The sequence below is a fragment of the Dioscorea cayenensis genome, chromosome 7 (assembly GCF_009730915.1).
Source record: "Dioscorea cayenensis subsp. rotundata cultivar TDr96_F1 chromosome 7, TDr96_F1_v2_PseudoChromosome.rev07_lg8_w22 25.fasta, whole genome shotgun sequence".
NCBI classification, from domain to species: Eukaryota; Viridiplantae; Streptophyta; class Magnoliopsida; order Dioscoreales; family Dioscoreaceae; genus Dioscorea; species Dioscorea cayenensis.
The window spans coordinates 26,581,982-26,606,410 of NC_052477.1; the positions used below are offsets into that span (position 1 = coordinate 26,581,982).

At 36.9% G+C, this 24,429-nt stretch overlaps 1 protein-coding gene, 1 long non-coding RNA gene and 1 pseudogene across 3 annotated transcripts; 1 reads left to right on the plus strand and 2 right to left on the minus strand.

Annotated features, from left to right (window-relative positions):
- Positions 1-9,995: 9,995 nt before the first annotated feature.
- Positions 9,996-12,759, minus strand: LOC120265739. 2 transcript variants are annotated; one of them, XR_005537727.1, is made up of 4 exons: positions 12,664-12,759; positions 11,642-11,702; positions 10,731-11,093; positions 9,996-10,636 (listed from the first exon to the last, which is right to left on the minus strand). It is a non-coding gene; the product is annotated as an uncharacterized LOC120265739 (long non-coding RNA). The 2 variants fall into 2 exon arrangements; XR_005537728.1 differs by lacking the exon at positions 11,642-11,702 and having other exon boundaries at positions 12,664-12,732.
- A 2,455-nt stretch (positions 12,760-15,214) lies between these two features.
- Positions 15,215-16,602, plus strand: LOC120265510 (annotated as a pseudogene).
- Positions 16,603-16,931: 329 nt separating this feature from the next.
- LOC120265849 (NADH--cytochrome b5 reductase 1-like) lies at positions 16,932-20,067 on the minus strand. The gene is given in 10 exon segments (XM_039273823.1): positions 16,932-17,225; positions 17,228-17,294; positions 17,400-17,486; positions 17,757-17,822; positions 18,008-18,097; positions 18,197-18,277; positions 18,903-18,980; positions 19,161-19,251; positions 19,348-19,489; positions 19,692-20,067. Coding segments are annotated over 10 exon segments (831 nt in total). The 5' UTR covers positions 19,798-20,067; the 3' UTR covers positions 16,932-17,202.
- Positions 20,068-24,429: the final 4,362 nt, after the last annotated feature.

The window sequence follows — 24,429 nt, forward strand, 5'->3', positions numbered from 1 at the left end:
ACGTCATACGCGCAGTTAGCCGAAAGAATGGAACCGGAAAGGTCGAACCGCGTAAACCGCAGACAAGGATGAGGGGTTCGGTGATTTATACGAGGACTTACTGAATAATCCGCTGGCACTACCGCCGTAAGTGCTGAGATGTTTGTATTCTACCTCGGGTATCTCCAAAGATGATGCATTCCTTACTTCAGAATAAGAAGTTGCTTTTCTTTTCCTCGATTGTGGAAAATACAAGATTATTTTTATCAGATGAGTTTTTGAAGTGAGAAGCCGTAGTAACACATCGAAGAGTGTCAGATCACCGTATATAACACCGTGATAAGAGGAATCAGGTTCACTTTGATCATCGCTAGATACTTTGGGACATCCCTGACACAAGATGTTACTTTCATCGCTGAACGATTTGGAACAAGAGAATGATTTGGAACAAGTGAACTCTCAGGTGATATCATATTTATATTACTAAGGAAATTTCGAGGGACTAAAATTTTCTTAAGGGAGAAGGATTAGTAATACTCGAACCTTTACATATCTCGTTGGAAAAATATATTCATGGTATTACCACATGTTTAGCAGTAGAATTTTCTACAGTAAAAGTCTTGTTGAGAAACCCCAAGTGACGTACAAGCGACTTAAGTGTAAAAGTTTTTAAAAAGATTTTAGGGTTAAAAGAGTAATAGAAAAAGGATTGATATAAAATATTTCGAAACCAAGGACTGAAAGGTAAGGCGGTAGGGACCTTTTGAAATATTGTGTTATACTTCAGGGACCATTTGATAGTTTCAAGGACCTTTTGAGAATACTATTTCATAATTCAGGGACCATTTGTGAGTTTTGCAGGGACTGACTTGTAAGAAGTTAAGTTTTGAGGGACTAAATGTAAATTTTGGCTGAAAAACTTCATTGGGAGAAAAAAATCTAGACTCTTGAGTGTTCATCTTCTTCATCTCCTTCTCATTCTTTCCTCGCTACAAGAACCGTGAGTTAAAAACAAAGAAAGATGGGAGTGATGGAGCTTTGTGCTTGATGGAGGGAGAATAGGATGAAGTATTGCTTTTGGTAAAGATTGTGATGATTTATTTATCGGTATACTTGAATGTATGCGTGTGTGTATTTGGTGGATTTGATGAAGAAAAATGATTTATTTGGGATTGAAAAAGCATGTTTAATTATCGTAGATGACTGAGTGTATGAAATTGCTTTTGAGAAAACCTCAGTATTCGAGTTGAAAATCGCTTGAAATGGAGTATGACGTCATGGACCATCGTAAGCAATTAATCGTAGCGACCCAGAGATTAGGGTTTGCTTTGATTAATTAAGTTGATGATGATGATGATTAAGGTGTTAATGAAGATGGTTGAATTGATTTGTTAGGTTTAACCAAATTGATTTGGCTGGATCAAACCAAGTTGAAATTGATTTGGTTGAGTTGAATTGATTTGGTTAGGTTGGGGCTGATTAAATCAAGTTGAGATGGTTTGAGTTTGGGTTCGATTGATTTGGGGCTATAGGGTTTTGGGCTGAACCAAGTTGGTCTCAATGGATTTTTGGAATAAGAATTGAGTTGGTTCAAGCTGGTTCAGTTTGATTGAGTTTGGTTCAGATGCAATTAAGCTTTCGGTTCGAGTGCAATCGAGCTTTCGGTTCAAATGGAATTGAGATTGGTTCGGATTGGTTTAACCGTGTTTAGTCTAAATTGAGTTGGTTTTAAGTGCAATTGAAAGTCAGCTTTTGGATAATGCAAGGTCGGGTTTTTAACCGATTGGAGTGAGTGGAGCCCAATAGAGAGTCTATTGTTGTTTATCAGTATTTTATTTTGGGTTTAAATGTGATATTTATTTTTATTATATTATTCTCGTTAGTGTTATTCGGCCTTGGGAGGGAGTTTGCGTCTAGGAAGGAACCCGAGGACACCGAGTGAGTTAGTAGTAGTTTATTATTTTAAATAATTGATTAATTATTATTATTTTGAAATAATTATTTAATGGCTAGTATTTTGAAAAATAATTGTTTAAGTATTTCTTTTTATCATGTTTAATTAGCGTATAATGTTGAGGTATACGTGATATTTACTCGTCATTGATGTTCTCGACAATCGTATTGATACATCAGTCTAGTATAATTATACGTATTTATGAATAAGTAAAAAATACGTATATGTGATTTAATTATTCAATTCATGTATTTATTTCTATGGTTATATATGCTTTGATTTGGAAATGATTTGTGAAATCATGTGAGCATTTTAAAATGTTTTTACCAACAATATTTGTGGAATTGGTTTTCATTCCTCGAATAGGAATAGTATCATGATCCGGATTTTTACCTGGGTTTTTATCGCATTGTTATACTTTTGACATCGGGCTTTGTGGAAATGATGTTTATTTTCGTGATGTGAACGCTTGTCCCTGGATAAGGACCATGTGATGCGATTTATACTGTATCGTGATTATTGCTACATTTACACGTTGGTTTGGATGGTGACGGCTGGGCCAAGGCCCGACTCATCGTAGTGGGTCCCCACGGGCGACCTCTTAGAGGTGGCGTGGACTGGACAAGTGTTGATTTGTCCGGATCGGGTGGGAGCGTAGAGCCCCCGATTGGATGATACATCGGGATCCCGGAGTCACCACATGGGACCGATGGGCCAACGTCAAGGGTACGAAGACCTTGGCGGCTCCTAACCTAGTCGCGACGGCGGCTAAGTGGGGGAGAGTTTTCAGGCTGTGGAATTGAGAATGAATTTTTATATTACTTGTTATTTTGGGTCGTGATGAGGGAGTGCCCCACCGCCGCCTTAGGAGGGCGCTCTCACAACAATTTGGATTTTCTTAGAAAATTGATTTGACATTGATTTATGATGAATTTATGTTTCAAAAGTTCTTTAAAAATGTATTTTGCTAGAATTCTAGTATTTTGGAAAAGTTGGAAAATTATTTAAGCAGTTGGTATTTATATACTTTATATACACTATATTTAAGTATTTGGAATTATTAAGCCACTCATCGACCAACTGAATGTCTTTAGTAGCTGCAGGAGCAAGACCCTAGATTGCCTGCTCAAGTTTAGAGCTAGTCGGGGTTAAGTCCAAGACCGCAGTGGGTCCCCATACTTTTTCTTTTATATTTGTTGGTATCGCTGATCTTGTAGCAGTTGTATCCACAAATTTGAAGTTATTATATTTGTTGTATTTATGTATTTGAATCCTGCAGATTGGTGTAAAGTTATAAATTGTAATTTGTAAAGTCCGATTTGGTTTTCGAGAGGTGTCGGTTTCCGGTTAAAAAGGAATTTTTAACTGATGGGTGCCACATTTACCTCGGTAGAAGGGGTGGGTGTGACATTGGCTTTCATAAAATTGGCCTCCAAATGTCGAAGACAGATGCGCGTACGTGGCGAAGAAGGGAAGACTCTCGCATTGCGCTCACAAGGCCCTCGACCGTCCGAGCACGAAGGTAATTATCTCATGATAATCTCCACCCTCGTGATAAGGCATCGCGACTTAGATATGAACCAAGTCCAATTGGCATCGGGTCTCGTTGTCGACTATACTCTGAAGGCGCACGGAAAAACCATTGTTACCATCTTTCCCCGCACCCGATGAGTGTACCCTCGATATTTTCCAAGGAGGGTGGGTACCATCGAGAAAGCAGCGGCTCCGCAAGCCCTCTTGAATCCCACAATACACGCTACTGAAAGAAAAGAATGCACGCTTTAAAACGATCACGCTCTCTCCACGATCGCAACTGCCTGCAAGGGTTGTCTCGACCCACCTTATCCACATACCAAAGCAAACGATCATAGCCGGAGATGTCATCGCTGGCGAGGACCACCCGCATGCTCTTTTTCCCAACCAAGCTCGCTTGTATGGTATGTGGACACCATGTTCCATAACATGTCCTCATCGAATGTCGATGGCCTTGCATACAGGGACGGTCCTGAGCTTCAATCACTCGATGCGCTAACCCATTTTTGGGACGCTTTCGGATGTGACCTTGAACCCTATGCCACCACCGCAAGTGTGTGACGGGTTGATTGTCTTGATTCTGAAAGTATTTTTGTTATACTCTTTTGATGCATGAAGGTGCCAACGACAACCATCGGCAGCGCATTCCACAGTCACCCGATGTTTTTCGTTCTTTATGAATTTGAAGTCAAAATTCCTTTTGATTGCATGATTTCGAAGTACATCCCTGAAATGTTCGACACCGTCAAAACGTTGACCAATATCCAACGACAACACTTCAGAATGATCTGACGAGGAAGGAAGACATCCCACACCGTCAGGGTCACCATGGGGATGAATGGGAGCACTGCAGAATCCGAATTCTGCCAACACTTCGATCGAAATGAAAAAGATCAATATGTTAAGCTGGAGAATATAATGTTTAAGCGATAATGACAATAGTTAAAGCGTTAAATTAAATACTTAAACAATTAACTAATAACGTAAAGGACTAGTACTAATATGTTAACCGATGATGGACATATTTAAACAATAATGACCCCGGACAACCTGAAATAATTAAAAGAAAAGGAACTTACAACGAGTAAAACCTCGTTTTCATTAGGATTCGGCAATGGCACATTTTTACGCTCTCGACGACAAGATCAACTACTGACACATTTGAAGATGGAGTGGACGTGACACATCCGATGGAAGTCAACATCGCTTTTCTATTGGGCAAACCGCTTTTATATCCATCCGGTGTGATGAACTTAACCTGACAAGAGAAACTCGAGGACCCCATCGCCACATATCTCATCTAACACCAATTCCCAAGAAGTGCGAGCCGTGAACATTAGCACTCTTCCCTCCCCGTTGAATCTAGCATACCACAAAAACTCTCCATAATATATCGGTCGAAAAACCAAATCGTATAAACCAAATGAAATGAAGAACAAAAGCGAAGGCGACGAAGAAGAAGTAGAAGATGTAAAGTACAAACAGAGCGAGTCATCGCAAACAAAAAAAGTCTGCGATTGTATGCATAGAGGTTAGATTAGACGTGATGTGATTGGGCGGTATTTTTCCCTCCATCCCAAGGGCAAAAAGGGAAATATATGTCATTGTCGCGAGGAAGACATGTTGTCATCGTTCAGATGAAAGTTCTCAACTCAACATGAGTCTCCGTGTAAAGCGTCGAGCTTTTTATGTTTAAACAGATACATATAGTGTTTAAAAATAACGGGTTAGCTGCTTAACTAAAAGTCTATATCATGTAAATAATATGTTATTGTTTAAATTGAATGCTTTTCATCGACAACGCGTTGCTAGATGGGTACCTCCCGGGTCACTCGTTTAAACATATTTACGTATTTTCTTAAACACCGTTTGTCGTTGTTTAAAGAGTAACTTGAGTATTGTTTAACTTTTTCTATTGTTTACAATGACGTCTTTTTGTTTCCCACATTGTTTTTTACTAGGTCTCTGCTTAAATTTCGTAAGTTCACGATCAAATCACGATTGTTTCGCTTTTATTTATAAAAAGATTTACAACATTTACAACATTTACAAAGATTTACAACATTTACAACATTTACAAAGATTTACTGACATTTACGACATTTACTGACGTCCGCTCGGACTTTGGACACTCACGACTCGACCCTCGTATAACGAAACAAGTGTCGCAGTACATTCGAATGCTCACAGTGTCTGCATAACAAGCGCATCAACTTGAACCTCGCAAAACGTACAACATTAAAAAGGTTAAACAACACACATTCATGAAAAACGACTATTAATCAATGTGTCATGGTAGGACTTAAACGACGATCCCGATAGTTAAACACGTAACGTAATGAGTTGTACATCGACGTCATTTTCTTAAACGCTAACGTGAAAGTCTCAGTGGTAAATGTCAACCTCGTCTTAAAGGATGTTTCACGATCTCCCTCCTCTGAGAATCCTCCGCAATCACGCAATATGTGAAAAACTTTCTTTTCATACCCAAGTCGAAATGCTCTCTTAATTGCTTTCCCGTCATCCACCTCCGGAGAATCCTCCGCATTCGAGCAATTATGAGAGGACTTCGACTAGGGCGAGAAAAAGATAGTTTAACTAGTTCGATGATTACGGCTAATTGATTCTCAAGATAAGGAAGAAGGCTCACTGAAACATCCTTTCTCGGATAGAGTGGTTGTCCATGGGAAGAGGGAGGAAGAGGAGGAGGAGGAGGAGGAGGAGGATGATGAGGACGACGAGGAGTGGTTGTCCATGGGGAGGGTTCTTCCTGGTTATTTATGGTGTGAAGTCCACAAGCAGTCGACTCTTCAGATCCGAGAAAAAAGTTAAACGCAGACAGTGTCGACATCGATCGATGAGAACGAACGGGTGTTCGGAAATTTATGTTACCGCTGCATAAGAATTAATGCCGTCATTAATTCTTACGCACGGGATACCATAACCTCGCCACTCGCCACGTGCCACATGCCAACAATTCGGATCAAACGAAAAAGATCACCGCTTTACGCAGAGACTTTGAGAATTTACACGCTTTATGAATAGTTATACATGTAAAGATAATGTTAAACGGAGATGAGAAGTATTAAACGGATATGACAATTATTAAACATATTAGTAAAAATATTTAAACGGATAATAGCAAATAGTTAAACATTATTTAAAAATATACAAATAGATAACCATAAACGAGAAGAACTTTACAACGAAATGAACTCGTCGTAATTCATCGTTCTTCTCGTCGTAATACAACTTTACAACCATAAACGAGAAGACGACAATGGCACATGCTCGCCTCGACAATAAAAATCGACTACGACTCATTTGAAGATGAAGTGCACTTGACCAATCCGATGGAAATCAATTTCATTTTTCTGCTCGAGAAACCGATTTATATATTTCGGGTATGATAATGAGGAGAATAACAAGATGTAATGTAACTCCTTGGCATTGTCTATCAGAAACCAAGCAGAAAGCCCTTCAAAAGGTTGAACATGATGTGATTTGGCGCTTTCCTTTCCCACCATTTTCGTGGGCCAAAAATGGAATTTCACAACATGGACCCATTTGAAGTGAACGGTAGGGGGTAAAAGGGAAGTTAAACACTAACGGAAGGGCTTCCGTGGTGTGTAAAAGTAGGAGGGGTTTTTGGGAAGTTTTGAAAAATTACGAGGGGTGACATGTAATTTTCCCTTATATAAATTCTGACGGAAAGTATTCAAAAAAATCCCCATAAAATTTACATTTTCACAATAAATCCCTCAAAGTTTACACTTTCCTTCAAGGTCCCTCTTTTATTGGGTTATTCTTCTTTACTTTTAATCTATATTCCTCAAACGATGTTAAACATGAGGTTAAATGGTATTGAAAAATTACTTGATTACCCCTAAGTGGAGAAACACAAACCCATGTTCTTGAAATGATATTTTTGCCCTCTGAACAATAAAATACTTTTTTACAAAAAAAAAACACCCTTAATTATTATTTTATTGATTCTCTTCTCTGCAACAATCTTTTCTCATTTTGAACAATGATGAAATTGGCTATGAATTATAATTTTTTAATTAAAATTAGATTAGAGTTTGGAATAAAAATTAAAATCTTATTATTTTTTTTAATTGACACTTATTTAAGAATAAACTTTCCTTTTTTTACTTTAATTGTCACTTATTTTTTTAACTTGAGTTATACCTCTCAAGTTAAAAAACTCAAATAAAAGTTTTTTATTTTTAGTTATTGACTGATTGATATTTCTTTTATTTCCCTTTCATATTTTGAAATTATTTGTAAAATTAGTTTACCAACATGATATAAAAATTAATAAAAACTAGATTTTTTTATTAAAAAATTAAAAATAAACATTTAGGGAAAAAAAACACTCTAATAATGTCAACTAAAACTGATGTCAATATAGCCCTAAAATAATGCAAATTTTAGATAATTATATATATCTACAATCATTTTCTGTGATTGCAACAATATTTTGTATAGGGAAAATTAATTATAGATTCTGAAAGTTTCAAAACTTCCCAGGCATACCATCTGACATTGAGTTTCAAAAATTAATTATATATATCTATGATCATGTTCTACTTGAGTCTCTCAGCGGTTTGAGAAACAATAAACCAGAAGGCGAGGCGCTTGCACTGCTACCATACAAGGGTCTAGTAGAGGGTTAGGTCTACCGTAAGATTCAAAAGAAGTCCGGAATAGGTTTCCTCCCAAAGAAGAAGAACTATGCAGGTTTCGGTAGGCTGAACCAAATCGAACAAGCAGCCATCTCGATCTACCTGAACACCCCTGTTGACAGGTAATTTTTTCCTTTGTATGGTATGGATTTTTTATATTAATCAGAGTTTATGAAACATCTGTGTATTATTATCCCTTCATATGTAGGTTTAACGTTTCCTGTTTAAACATTAGGTTTTCGTGTGTTTATTTAACGTTTCCTGTGTAACAAATAACTTTCATGTGTAGAATATGTGTTTTATGTGTATTTTTATTAACTCATGTGTAATGATGTCATACAGTTTAGTCATAATTGTAGTGATGAGTACGAGTATACAACAGCCACCCATGTGCAACTTCGGTGTAAAGGAAAGTACACCACCGCACGCTACATGAAAGGTTGCGCCATTGCCCTAATCATCTAGTTCTATGAGGTGATTAGCAGTGTGAAAAAACTCGATTGGGACAGTCACCTCATATAATGTGTTACGGGGAGACTAGTTTCATAAAGACCGCGTCTTTATTCCCGCTATTGAAATCGACCAAAGGAAAAACATATAAGTGTGCCATCTTTTTCTCGTGTAAAAATGTTTGCTAATTTTGTGTAATGAGTTGTTTCATGTGTATTGTAATAGTTTTATGTGTTTAATACCCAGTATTTGTGTAATATATAAGCTTCATGTGTAGAATCCTTGCTTCTTGTGTATAATTCTAGCTTCCTGTCTAGAATCCTTGGTTCATGTGTATATTGATCGTGTCCTATGTAGAATCCATGCTTCTTGTTTATAAAATGTAATTAATGTGTAATGTTTCATTTTTATGTGTATATTATATATTAGCTGTATATGATATACAGACGACATTGTATTTGTTGTGTGTTTGCTTTGTAGTTCTTAAAACTTATGCTAGCTAGTGACGAAGAGAATTTTTGAGGAATCTCCTGGCTTTTAAGAAGTGTGTTGTTGTCACGCGGCCCTCGTCGCTTGTTATGCAAAAACTGTAATTCACTGCAGAATAGTTATTAGAGATAATGGAGGATGTCATATATGGGACTATCCCCAGCAAGATTCTAGAAGTGTTGACTGTCATGTATTTTGCGTGCGCTATATAGGGTAACTTTTGAACAGGGAAACATTGGACATACCTCAATCGGACGTCCCATTCCTACGGCTCCGTTATGTCGCATGGATACTCATTGACGGTATGCGGAGAAAATTATTCCTATTGCAGATGAGAAGGATGTTGTTGGGGATGAGAACGCTGCAACAAAGGAGGTCGCTGCACCCGTACAGATGGCTCCCCAATAAGAGGGCTTTGCTGGGCGAGAGGGTGCTGACAGTTAGGAGACCGATGCTATAAAGGAAGATAACATCTTCGTCAAGGTGGGTCTGTGAGGTATGATAAAATGGTGGACTTAAACGCCCCACCTACGTTTGCACCTAATGTATGGTCGTAAACAATAGTATAAATACTTTTATTTTTTTTTTTCTGTTTATAAATGACAACATTTGTATACGAATCCGAATGTTACACAAGAAAGTCATATAATGCACACTAACATGAAGCGCTAAACAACAAAATAAAAATAAATCACATGAAATGTAAATAATACACATAAAGCATAGGTAATACCCATGAAACATACATAATATACATGAAACATAGATAATACACATGAAACATAGATATTACACAGGAAACATATATAATGAACATGGAATGTAGGTAATACACAACAACAACAAAACATATACAGTTCAAGATAATATTACACATAAACCTTTTGTTGTAAGAAAAAAAGTAGAAATAAACCCCACTTGCATTATGCATAGACTGCTTAGTCCGCTATTACGGCATTACATGATCGACAATTATGTCTAGACTGATAGTAACTACTACAATGTAAATCACGGAAATTAATACCATGCGACTCGATTCTTTTCCACCTTAGACACCCAGCAATACTAAGCGCCACAGCAGGAGGATGTTGGGAGAAAAAAGTCTTGATATCAACATTCATGCTGTCTGAAAAGGACTCCTTGTGGGGCAATACATAACACAAAATACACATGAACCATTAAACAATACACATGAAAAACTAATAATACACAGGAAGTGGTAATTATAAACAAGAAATGTTAGAAATACACATGAACACATAAATTAAAAGAAACCAACACTAGCAGTCATTGTTGTATTATGATAGGGTCAAAGAGCCTGAGTTTCTGTCCCCGGACCCACTCACTTCTTCGACAGTGATGTCCACGACAAATTTATTGAAAATATGGTATATATGACACATATGTTGAAAGTCCGCATTCGACTTAATTGGGCAAAGCGTTTTGTATGCGTCAGGCGTCACGAACTTCACTCTTACTTGAGAAACTTCAAGTGTCCAACGCTCACATATCTCACCCATAACTGTTTTCCATGAGCTTAAGACTGTGAATTGAAGCACACATCCTTCTCCTTATCGCGTCAAGGCACATAAAGTTTTCATTAATGATAAAATCTACATGAAATTTCAAAAACCTACATGATGAAACATACTGTCACGCCCCAGCCCCACAGCCGGGCCCGCGGACAGATCAACAGCATCCAATGGGACTGGGTCCCACTGGGTGCCAGGCCTCGGATTTGACCTGGTCAGAGTCAACCCTAACAAGTAAAATATAAATAGTAATACAGAAGCACAAATAGGATACTGGAAACTGAAAAATTACAAGTACGGGCTTTAGCATCCCTACAGAATACAAGGACGAACCCAATAGTTTTCAAAACATAAATACGGTCAGAATACAAGCCTTACACTCACAGAAAAGTGTACTACAGAGATACTGATAATAGCGAAAAATACACTCCCAGACACCCGCCCCCCGATCCTAGACTTGATCTTCTCCTGCGAGGACAGAGTTCACAGAGTGTATGAGCCACAAGGGCCTAGTAGGATCGCAGAAACAACAGATAAAGCAGATATTGTAGAATACTATATCATAATTCATACATGAATACAGAAAACACACAGAATACAGAAATAATCCAAAAATATGGAAAACACGCAAATACAGTCATGTACATCTCCCTGGCTAATAACAGAATTCAACAGCGCAAGGCTGGATCATCGACTGTGAAGTCAGAACAGAACAGAACAGAATATCAACAGCCGAAGCCGGATCTTCGACCGTAGTCAGGGGGTAGCGCTACTACAGAAAACATGTGCACATGCCTAGGACTTACTCCTCCTAGCTGGGCGAGCCAGGAATGAAGATGTATTAAAAACCGCAGAAATATGAAATACAGACAGAGAAAATACTGAATAAATAGAACAATTAAATAAATAAATAAATAAATGACAAGTAAGTAAATAAATAATTAAATAAAATTTAAAAATAATGAAATAACTTAAATACATAATAATTATCGGAATTTGCGAGTGCGAGAGCCTACCTGGCTCCGAGCTACAGAGTCGGGTTCACCAAGTCCAGCGAACTAGGGCTTGCTACAAAATCTAACCAACAAAAGCTTTACTTAGAATTAAGTCTTGGGCCGGGCCTACTACAACTAAGGCCCCGGAGGAAGAATTTACAATCATGGCAGGGTAAGTCAAACACAAACAAATACCTATGTGTAAAAATAATAACCTGGTATGCAAGGTTCAAGGATGGCAATTAGAATACCAACTAACAAAATATAACTGAAAGTATAAATCTAACTATAAATATACACTCACACAGGTATAAGATGAACAAAAACATGACAACCATGATTCTGGAAGCCTCACAAATTTACAGAACTATAGTTGTAAACATTAAGCAAATAAGAACTTCAGAAAGCATGCCTACAAGGGTGTTGGTAATGGCCAGGTCTAGATGTTAAGTTAATGCCAAAATGATCTATGTTAAAGTAATTAAGGTCTAGAAGGTTTTAAAGCATTAAATACTAAAAGTCAAGGTCTTAGGCAACCAACTCACATGCTGACCAGCTTGACTACCACCAAAGAGGAAATAAAAACATCATTAAGGTTAAGTTAACACAAATCTAATCAATATCACCCAACGAAGCTGCAGGAAATACCAGCACCACTAAGTGTAAACAAAAGCATATATTTTCTACAAGTGGCAAAAGACAGATTCAACACATCAACCATGCTTCCAAACCAACCAAATCACCAGGATCACACACTCTCATGCATAAACACATGTGAGCATAGCACTAACAAAATGATTAAACCAAGGATTAAAGAAAGTGTTTAAGCTCTAATGATCACTTATAACACACATTAAAGCCACAGGAACAAGCATGAATGTGTAGAAAATCTACCCACTTACAACATGAACGCAGGCTTTGGGTTTAAATATAAATGTGCTTATATAAATCTTCAGGAGGAATACCACAAGAAGCTAACCAACTGAATACATAACATCCAAAAGATCAAAATCATCATCAAAACACAAGAGCAAGCATCCTACCTCTATTCTAGCCAGTGAAAGGAATCTCCTCCAAGCCCGAGCTCTAGCCTTCTGCCGAAGAGAAACAAGCTCCCAAGGAAAAGGAGAAGATCAAGGAGAAGAGGCTGCTCTCCCCTTAAGAGCTCCACCACCACTGCTTGACAAGACTCGCAGCTCACGGGAAACCAAACAGGGTCACGGGAAAGCTGAGGCAGAGACATGGGGAAGAGAAAAAATGCCAGTGGTGGGCTCCACCGTCTAAACAAAAAAAATCAGCAATCCAAGTCAACATGGTCAAAGTGTCAACGTTGGACATTACACATACAATGTAGGATTCCACCCACAACTAAGAAAATGGTGAAAAATAAGAAGAAGAAGTAGAAAAACAAAAGGAAAAAAAAGAACTTACTTGTTCACAGTTTCCTCCACCAACCCAAAGCAAGAAGAAAAATAAGATGTTGAAGAAATATGAGAAGAAGAAGGAGGAGAAGAAAAGGAAAAAGTCTCTGAAAATATTTAATGTGAGATGACTTGCTGGGAAAAACTCCACCAACTTTTCTGACTAATTAATGTGACATGACTTGGTGGGAAAACTCCACCAACTTTTTCACTCAAAAGTAATGAGCATTTCAGACTTTTCACATGCCACTAACGTAACGGACTAAACGGTAGGGACTAAAAAGAAGTTGGCTTAAAAAGGAGGGATCTAATGGAAAATAAAAAAGTCAGAGAAACTGCAGTGGAAGTTTGAAACTTCTCAAGGACTTATAAGTAATTTTTCCTATAAATTAATCATATGATTTTATTTATTAAATCAGTTATATAAATATCCAATGAGTACGAAAATCATAGTCTAGCAGTGATTGGTCATATTCTAAAAATCAAGAGAGACATTCAAAGATCTTATGCTCAAGATTTAATAGTGATCTTAATGGTGGTTTCTGATACTTGGGGTTTGTCCATATTTTGTTAAAAAATTATTCAATAATATATATGATAAAATGATTCATATAAACAAATTCTATTTTCTTCAAGAGATGACAAATGAAATCTCAAAAAATAAACTTACAAAATAAACTTATACTATAACAAATTTGATTCTATCGGTGGCTTACTATATGTTAAATGACCTTGGTTAGTACTGATTTTATAAATCTATTTAAGAAGTCCAATTTGCACGTATAACATTACTAAATGCAACAGTTGACATAGGTACAACAAGGACTCACTAGCACATGTATGTTGATATTCAAATTTCTCTTATGTTATTTAGAAATTAATATGAAAATCCATAGTTTGGCAAGCTTACATACATTTGAGTGTGGTAAAATAAATGTTTTAATTGAAGATATAATTAGATTCTTTGCACACAAAAATTGGCATTCATTAGTACCTTGGACCTTATTATGTAAATAATTCTTTTAATAAATGAATAAACACAAATACAATATAACAGTTAAGAGCATATGTACAAAAACAATGATAATTTATCCGTGCAGTCTCACCTTGTCGACTACTATATAAATAAATAAAATCTATTTTAAGTACTAAAAAATTTATATTAAAAAAAAATACATCTAAGCGATAAAATTCTTTCTCATTTCATGACTTATGAGTTAAAATATCAACATTAATCCAAGATAAGATTGTATTCTCTTTATCTTTGATTCTAAGATTGTATTCTCTTTATCCTTATTCTTTGTTTTTAGTTTAGTCCATTAACCTGTAAAGTTAATAGCTTTACAACTTTTTTTTACGCAATTTAACCATCATGAAATTCCTATTCCCTGTAAAAAGGAAGAAAAAGTAACAAATATTTATGGCTAAATGATTTGTCCCTGTGACATAACTTGCATCAATTGGTCAATCAAATAAGTTCTGAAGGACAAATCCATTCATTCATGCATCTGATTTCAAAGATCTTGACAAATGGCACACAACTTATGTACGTGTCCTTCCATAAATCCATATATATTTATATTTAGTTTCATAAATATGCCCTTAAACATCACATAAAATTACACATTATTTTGTATAAATTTCAAACACTTCTATTAAAAGAAAAGTCTAAGTACACAAGTACTGTAAGAATGCACAAGAAAACCTAAACTTATACATTCATATGTATGACCTTGTAAAAATGGTGATAAAAATTACCACCCTGATTTAATTTCATTTCAGTTTCAATTATAAACTGATGTTTCGGTTTTATAAACTTTAAGATCAAAATAAATTCGTAGCTATAAAGTTTTTGTTTCAAGATGGTTTTAGTCCTGATTCGGTGTTTGTTCATCAAATTTGGTTTCGGTTTGATTTTAAATTTTTAAGAATTTCAACAAGAACTTTAAAAGTTTCTTTTAAAAAGTTATGATTCTATTCTAAATAGTTCGGTGTAAATAGTAATAGTTATAGTTTAGTCGGCAGTTTGGCCAAACCCAGTTAAGCCAAGATAAAAATTGAACCAATCAATTAATACATGTACTATTTAAATTTAAAATATGATATTAAACAGTTCAACTATTATACATTCCACTAGCAACAGTACATCTTGATTTTTAATTTTTTTTAAATTTTTTTTTATCTGATCAGGCTCATATGAGAAGCAAATGAGTCAGAGAGGTAGATGATAAACTTATTTTCTCTTCTAGCCCATGCTATATATGATCAAGCACTCACACAAGTTTATCAGAAAAAGAAAAGTAAAGCTTGAGAAACAGAGAGAGAGAGAGAGAGAGAGAGCAAAAGAAGAAGAGGTAATGGGGAGACCTCCTTGTTGTGACAAGCTTGGAATCAAGAAAGGACCATGGACTCCAGAGGAGGACATCATCTTAGTGTCTTACATCCAAGAGAATGGCCCTGGGAACTGAGAGATCTGTCCCAACAAACACTGGTAATCAAACTCCATTTCTCTGTTTTCATTTTTTGTTCTGTTTGTTTGGCAGTTCATTCATTAACATAGTTGTGTGTGTGTGTGTGTGTGTGTGTGTGTGTTTAATTTTTTTAAAGGTTTGATGAGATGCAGTAAGAGTTGTAGATTGAGATGGACTAATTATCTGAGGCCAGGGATCAAGAGAGGCAACTTCACACCTCATGAAGAGAGAATGATCATTCATCTTCAAGCTCTGTTAGGAAACAGGTGTGTTTTCATTTACAAACATTAAAAAGTCTTTTTCAGTTTGGAAATCATTCCCTGTTTTCTGTGAAACAGGTGGGCAGCCATAGCTTCTTATCTTCCACAAAAGAACAGACAATGATATCAAGAACTACTGGAACACACACCTGAAGAAGAAGATGAAGATGAGTTCATCTGAAGTTCAAAAGTCAGAGCTCAACTTCAAATGATCTCACATTCAAAGGGTTGAACACTGAGACAAGTAATTCATATTCATCATCATATGCTTCAAGTGCACAGAACATATCAAGGCTTTTGGAAGGATGGAAGAGGTCCCCTGCAATTAATAATACTCAAGCAATGCAACAGGAACATAGCATTGGAAATGAAGGCTTTGGGTCATTGATCTCATTTGAGAAGGATTCAGAGCTTCAATCCATGTCTATGCTTGAGACATGGCTCCTTGATGAAGCCTCAGGCCAGCCATTTTTTTCTAACTCTTTTTCTAGTTAAAATTACATAATGGTATTACTGTGAAATAATTGGAAAAGGATATGGGGACATGTAATGAAGATGGCATTAAAAGCTTCATTTATAGTCACAAATGACAACCATATATAATCATGATGGACCAAAACCATTAAGTACTAGTTTACAAAATAAACAATCCCAAAATTTCCCACATATGTGGTAGCTCTGAGAAACAACCCCACAATGCATTCATTTTGGGTTGCAATCTCTCTAGTCAGTGTAGTAGTTATGTATTTGAAACTTAGCAGGAGATCCTCTGTTCCACTGTTTTTCCATGTGCTTGCATGCAAAAATACTTCTAACATAATTTTATTCTACTGTTGCTACATGTGCTTACATGCAATATTACTTCATTAATTTTTTCTATGATTGTTGAGAATTTGAATGGCTTTTAAGATATATATTAGTGAAGTGAAATTGAGTAGGACCCAGAAGAGGTATAGACGTGCACTTCACGTGGCATAGCCTGGCAAAGATCATCAGTTCCCTTCACACAGAAAAGCCTATTCTTGGACCACAGCAAAGGGAAGAACAGACAAAAGGATCAATTATGAATTATCCATCCACTAATGCAACTATTTTTAAGAGTGGAAATAACTAATAAGATGTTACTAATATATATATATATAAATATGGCTTAAAGATGGATGAAAATGGTAACATGTAATTGCCTGCAACTTTAACTTGGTTCTTATTCAATTTAATTCTTCCAAGTATTAGCTTCCTGATTGCAAGATACACAGAGATGTGGTACAAACCATTTTCATCGAGAGAAACCTCGAATACAAAAAAGTACATTACAGGCAAAAACAACAAAAGGTTGAGTCTTGACAAGCTAATGAAAGTTGAATGGCATGCAAATACAAGAATCTTTCGGTCTTGTTCAATAGCTTATGAGATTTGGAGATTATGAAGGATTAGAACTGGAACTGCATCTCTTTGAATAACTAAGATCATCAAGGTGCGCGCCCATGGCCTTGTTCATGGGAGGAGGTCCGCACCGGAGAATCTGTCATTAATGCAAAAATATTAACTTCAAAAAGGTTTCAAATGCCTAAGACAAAGGGTTTGAATTAATATAGTAAAATGTGATCATTATTGGCATTGGGCAAACCTGAATATCAGAGGCAGGAGCTGGGCAGTGAGCTTGAATCATCTCCTTTGACACAAAACCAACCCCACCTTCCCAGTTTTCAGGTGGCTGAACAAACATTTTGAGAGAACAAGAATTAATCATTCTTTACCAACCATACTCATTTGGAATGAGAACAAGAATTAGACCAGTCTCAAACAGTAAATACAGTGGAAACAATGTGCAGTGATTAGGGAAACATCATAATCAGATAGCATACATGCAAGAACTTGATCAACAACCATGTTTTAACGTAAGAAGCATGCCATCCACATACAAAAAAAAGCTTCAAGAGACAAATATTCGAGCATGGACCATGTTGGTAATGGAATACTATACCTGATTTAGCACATAGTACACCTTGAAGCGATTGGGATAGTTGGTGGCAAGCCCATCTAGCTCTTCCTAAATGTAAGAAAAACAATTTATTTATTACTTTCAGGGAAAAAAATGGTAATATGCACTAACTACAAATTTTAAAAAAAATTCCTAAAAGGGGCCAAATAATTTAGAGCAGTTCATAACACTGGATAAACAATCCATAAGACCCCTAATTTTCCTAAGACCAACTGGTGGCAGAACTTAAATACCTTCACAAGGATATCATCATATGTAACATTTGCATAGATAAGATGAACTTTAGTAGCGTCATTTGGGTTCTCCAATATAGCCCTGGCAACCTACCAACCAACACAAGAAGGTATTACGCAATAACACCATCAAAAGAACAGCTATGTAGATTTTTTACACTTGAATGATGGAGCACGTGTAGAAGTTACTTGAAACATAGGAGTAATGCCAGACCCTCCAGCAAGCATTCCAAATGCTCTTACTTGTCCTGGTTGATATTTAAATCGACCCTGAAAAAAAAAGAAACGTAAAAGAAACAGAAAGAGATAATCACAAGACTTACCATTATGTAAAATTGTTCTTTCATAAAGGTGCTAACATACAAAACAACTATGCTTAAAGTAATGTATTTTTGACAGTTATGTTATGAATTCAGGGTTTAGAAACGCCTATATTTTATTCAGATGAGAGGTTCCTAGGAAGATGTGTTTGTAAATTGATTCAAGTTTTTTCCTTTTCTTTTCTTCTTGGCAATCAGTTTGAACTTTGAAATACAACACATAGCTTGCGTGGCATTATAAAAAGCATTCCAATAATCAGGACTGCAAACATCTCGCACAAGACCAAATCTGCAACAGAGATCTAGTTTTCCTAACCAGTGTACATGCATCCTTAAAATAGTTTATCTACATAAGAAAAACTGGGCAAAAAAAAGATGATTAGTACAGAGAGTAATTTTTCGTCTTGATTTATTTTGCTGATTGCAATTCAACCAACATCTAAGTTCTTCAAAATATAAACTATACACAGAATGGAAGAGTTAGGTATGTTTGATTCACATATAGGCCATGCATCATAATATGAAGTGTCATGACATGCATCATCGATTTCGAAACGGAAGAAAGAATTTCTTGCCTTAGGGCCCTTTACGGACAAGAAGTCACCAACACGCAGCTCGCGGAAATGATGAGACATCCTTCCTTGAGGATACATCTACACATTAGAAGATATTGGAATTCAGCAATGGAAGGCAGCAACAAAGTACCGATATATTCCCCGCACCAACAACAAACCCCAATGTTGGAGAATATGTTATAGCTCGAAAACAAATGATTAGCTATATTTCTCCATCTCAAGTAGTGATACTTGCACATTGCAATAAACATCATATACCTTTATTACAAGCTCAAAGTAACCAACATCTGAATCCAACGTAATTGGTGTATAAGGTTTGATCACTTCTTCACCAACAGCATCCTTTCCTCTACACAAATCGAAACAAAATCCACCTATCACCACAGAACTAACACACAAAATTTAAAGAAAACAACAATAAACTTGAAAATCAACCTAACCCAACCTGCAACTGATATGCTGCCCAATGGGAAGACCCAGCACAGAAGTAGGTGTGGGTAAGCCAAACCGGAACTTGGCCACATTATGGCTTAGCTGCTTCCGATCCACAAGCTTGAACTCCCTAAAGTTTTCAGGGTCCAAACAACCTTGACAAATAATACAAACAATTCCATAGAGTCATGAAAGAACAACACCGTGAGAATCCAACAACTATGAGCTCAATAATTAACAGAACAAAGCCGCCAACTTTGACCAAAATCCAAGCTATTAACATGCTAATTCTTGCTAATCACAATAACAGGGGGCTGAAAACACATCAAAACAATGAAACCAGATTAAAAGTCAAACCTTTGGGTTTCTTGCTGAGATAGAGGTAGGCAGCGCCGGCGGCGATCGCAGCCACGGCGACGGCGATGCCGATGACCTGGATTTGGCTTTCCTGCAAGAATTCCATGGCAGTGGATCTCTCCTCTCTCAGTAGTTAGGGTTAGGCGATCAGATGTGGATTTATGGTGAAGTGGTAGTGAAGGAGGGTAGGTCAGGGGTATTAGGAATTTGGAAATGGATGAAGCAAAGGATCTCAACAAAAGTCTAAACCCTAGAAACAAAAATCAAAATTGAAACTTTTTTGGGGATAACAAAAGGGAGGAGAATAGAAGGGTAGAAGTGGAATTTTAGATGGGAGAGGGTGTGGTATCAACGACCAAACCGATTGTGAGGGTTGGTTGAGACTTTATGGGCGGATCTAACGAGGGAGAAATCTGAGCCAACGACCAGTATGAGAAGTGGCAGTGCATGGTTTTTGAAAGTGTGGCATAGCAAACAAAAAAAAACATGACTACCTAACCAACTAATTTAGAAATTTTGGTGGAAAAAAATCTCAAGGGTGTTTGGTTGCAAGACATAAATTGGGAATTATTACTTGATGATTCCAATGCCTTATTTGGATGATCATGCATAGGAGTGAGAAAGGAATGAGTGAGGAGTAAGAGGTGAATAACAATCCTCCCAAAAAAAAAAAAGAAGGATTGCCCATCCCTCTCAAACTCTTTGAGGTGAAATACCACATTTGCCCCTCTTATTTAATAAATAAAATAATAATTTAATTCAATACTAATTAAATATATAATTCTAATAATAAATAATGATTAAAGTGAAATAATAATATCCAATAAATAAAATAATAATTTAATAAATAATAATTAATGTGAAATAATAGTAACTACAAATTAAATATAATAATCTATTTCAAATAATAATTAAATAAATAAATTTAACAATAAATAATAATTAATGTAAAAAAATAATAACTAATAATTAAAAATAATAACCTAGTTTAAATAATAATTAAGTAGATAATTTTAATAATAAATAATAATTAAAGTAAAATATTTAGTTAAATGAAAATAATAATAGTCAAAATATTTTAAAATTAAAAAATAATTATTGTTTATTATAAAAGATAATTATTATCTAACATAATATTTTTCCTTATTAACTTGTATTAAGGGTATAAAAGTCTTTTTACCACAAATTTTCTCTTTTACTTTTCCCATTCCCAATGAATTACTCTCTCATACCCTTCAACCAAACACAGTTTTCTCCCTTTCTTTATCCATTCCCCTTTATTTTCATTCCTATCTCATTCCTCATCAATTTCATTCCTTGCAAACAAACAGCACCTCAATGTCCCTGTTTTGAAACACACTCGATGAGTGGTTACTAGAGTTTTTATTTTATTTTATTTTTATTTTAAGTATGGATTTGTAATCCAAACTCAATACTAAGTGAGAACACATAAGTTGAATCTCAATATCTTTTGAACTGAGCTCGTCACTTTTTAATAAAAAAGTATTAAAATTGAAATTAGAAATATGTTTTGAATATGTAATGTATGATGTTGAATGATTTTGCTTTCTAACCTTGGATATACCTAAAAATAAATTTATTATATTTTTAAAAAAATTATATTTAATTCATTATTTTTTTAATTTAATTGCATGGTAGAAATTTATTTGTTTATTTATTACAAATGAACTCACTTAGGCACTAATGAGCTCCAGGGCCATGATTCAAATGATATAGTTAAGTTAATGCATTATTTTTTTTTTTTATGAAATATGGACAAGTCGTGTGTTAGGGATATATATAAATGTGAAGTGAATATCTAAACACATATATGCCCTCACTTTGCCTGAGTTAGTGTTCAAAACTACTTTCTCAGCAAAGACATGAGTACCCTACCAATAAGCCAAGAAGTATTTAGCAAAGCTAATGCATAATAATTAGAGTAATGCTATATCAGCGACTCGATCCATCGAACCGACCACACTAACCGATGTGGTCGATGATAACAAATCATTTATCTTTTTAAATTAAAAAAGAGAAGTAAAAGAGAGCCTGCTTTATCTCTTTTACTTTATCTCTCTCTCTCTCTCGTGTGGTCTCTCTCGGTCCTGGTCGCTTCTCTCCCCGCCTCGCCACCGCTCCCGGTCCCTCGCCTGCCGCCTCCTTCCCCGCTCTTGGTCCCCGCTCAGCGCAACTTTCCTCCCCGCTCCCGCCGCTTCTCGGTCCCCATTCCCTGCGCCGCTTCCCTCCCCGATCCCGGCCCACCTCTCTCTCATTTGGCTTGGAAGAGAAGCTAGGGCACAGCTCGGTGGTACACAAGAGAGGGGAGCAGCGGCCGAATCGATGGTGCACAAGAAGCTAGGGCACAAAGAGAGAGAGAGAGAGAGAGAGAGATTGAGTCGCTTGATATAGCATTACTCATTTGCTTGTGTTTTGTCACAATTAGCCTTTTTTGTCACTTGTTGCATTAGGGTTTGAGATTGTTGTATTCTCTAGATGTGTCCGATTGATACATGCCCTTATTTTGTAGATGATTTACTCATGTTTTTGTGGGTTTAAAAACCCTGCCGATTTTTGCCCAAAAACATAAGTAGCAGAGAAGCACCCTATCCATCCATGTTGTGTAGGTCTAAATAATGGTTTCTTTAGAAAAAGAAGATCAATCCTATTGTGCGTATAAGATAGGTGATGGATTCCTATTGCATTTTTTTTTTCTGGGTTATCAGAGCATACAACAAAAGTTGTACTATTTTCTCTTTCCTTCTTTGTAATATGTTGATGTGTGTTAGTTGATTGAGAAATGAATGTGCAATATCAAACTGGTAGTTGTTTAAGATGCCTAGACATCTATATAGTAAGTGTTGTTTATGCTATTTGACGTTAAAAATTCTTTGATGAGGATTGATTAGAAATAAGCTGGAGACATTGTAATTGTCATCCCTATTAACTTTGAGGGTTGATAAGCTCTTTTCTTTCTTTCTCAGCATTGATGTAAACCGCGATCACTAAGTTGTCATCAATATATGTTATGTATTTTTCCTTCTAAATTATTTTAGAGTATGAAACAGTTTTTTTTTTCTAGGTTGGAAATTGTTCATATCCACTCTTGAGCAATCCATGGTTGATGTTTGCACAATAGTCATTGGAACATCATATCATGCATGCCTTAAGAGAACTTTTGCTTTTCAATAAGAAGCCAAAGATGATCATCGATGATGAGAGCTGTCTTTTTGCTTTTCAATGCCCTTGTTACGCTTCTGTTAACATTCTAAATGTGTGTGTTTTTTCCCAAATTGTGCTTGACCACTTCATCTTGCTGAATGGAAATAATAAACATTAACCACTTCATCTTCTTCGACGAGATCCCCGAATGGAAGAACCCCAAAGAATAGAAGGCCATTCTTGGAGTCTTATGTATTTTTTACAGTAAGTAGTGGGCAGACATGGACAACATGTACAAAGATTGCTTGTTCTCAAGGGTTCTTATGGGGTTTCACTTCAGTCATGGACAACATGGACAACATGTACAAGGATTGCTCCTCTGAAAACCTTCAGCCATCAACATCAATCTGTCTCCTTGTTTAAATAAGATCTCATATAAAGGAGATGGTATTTCTCTGATTTAATATGCAAAGATGGACCTTCAAATCTTTTGTACTCAGATAGCTTTTGTATTTAGATAGCATTTGTACACAAACATGAACACAAAATTTCTGCTTTTCCTCCACGAACATGAACACAAAACCTAAATGTAACAACAAGATAAATGTTACAAGAGCGGGGAAGGGGGGCGACGACCGAACGAGGGCCAGGAGCGGCGGCAGGGAGTGGGGAAAGAAAGCGGCTGCCAGAACGGGGACCAGGAGAGGGGGAGGAAAGCTGCGGCCGGAACGGGGACAAGAGACGGAAAGGGGGGCGATGGCCGAACGAGGGCCGAGAGTGGCGGCCGGGAGCAGAGAGGGAAGCGGCGGCCGGAACGGGGACTGGGAAGAGGCTAGGAGCGGGAGAGGAAAGCTGCGGCCTGAACGGGGACCAAGAGCTGGAAGGAGGGCGACGGTGGAATGAGGACTGGGAGCGGTGGCCAGGAAGAGGCCAGGACCGAGAGAGAGAGAGAGAGAGAGAGAGAGAGAGAGAGAGAGAGAGTGCTCTGCTACTTATGTTTTTGGGCAAAATCAGGCAGGGGTTTTTAAACCCAAAAACAAAAACATGAGTAAATCATCTACAAAATAAGGGCATGTATCAATCGGACACATCTAGAGAATACAACAATCTCAAAACCCTAATGCAACAGTGACAAAAAAAGGCTAATTGTGACGATACACAAAGCAAATGAGTAATGCTATATCAAGCTACTCAATCACTCTCTCTCTCTCTCTCTCTCTCTTTTTGTGCCCCTAGCTTCGTACACCATCGATTCGAGCCATGTCGCCCTCTCTTGTGTACCACCGAGCTGTGCCCTAGCTTCTCTTCCAAGCCAAATGAGAGAGAGGGTGGGCCGGGATCGGGGGAGGGAAGCGGCCGTGAATGGGGACCGAGAAGCGGTAGGGAGCGAGGGAGGAAAGTTGCGCCGTAACGGGGACCAAGAGCGGGTGGGAAGGGGCGAGCGTGAGCGAGGGACCGGGAACGGTGGCCGAGAGCGGGGAGAGAAGCTGACCAGACCGAGAGAGAACCACACGAGAGAGAGATAAAGTAAAAGAGATAAACCGCTCTTTTACTTCTCTAATTTATAAATGATTTG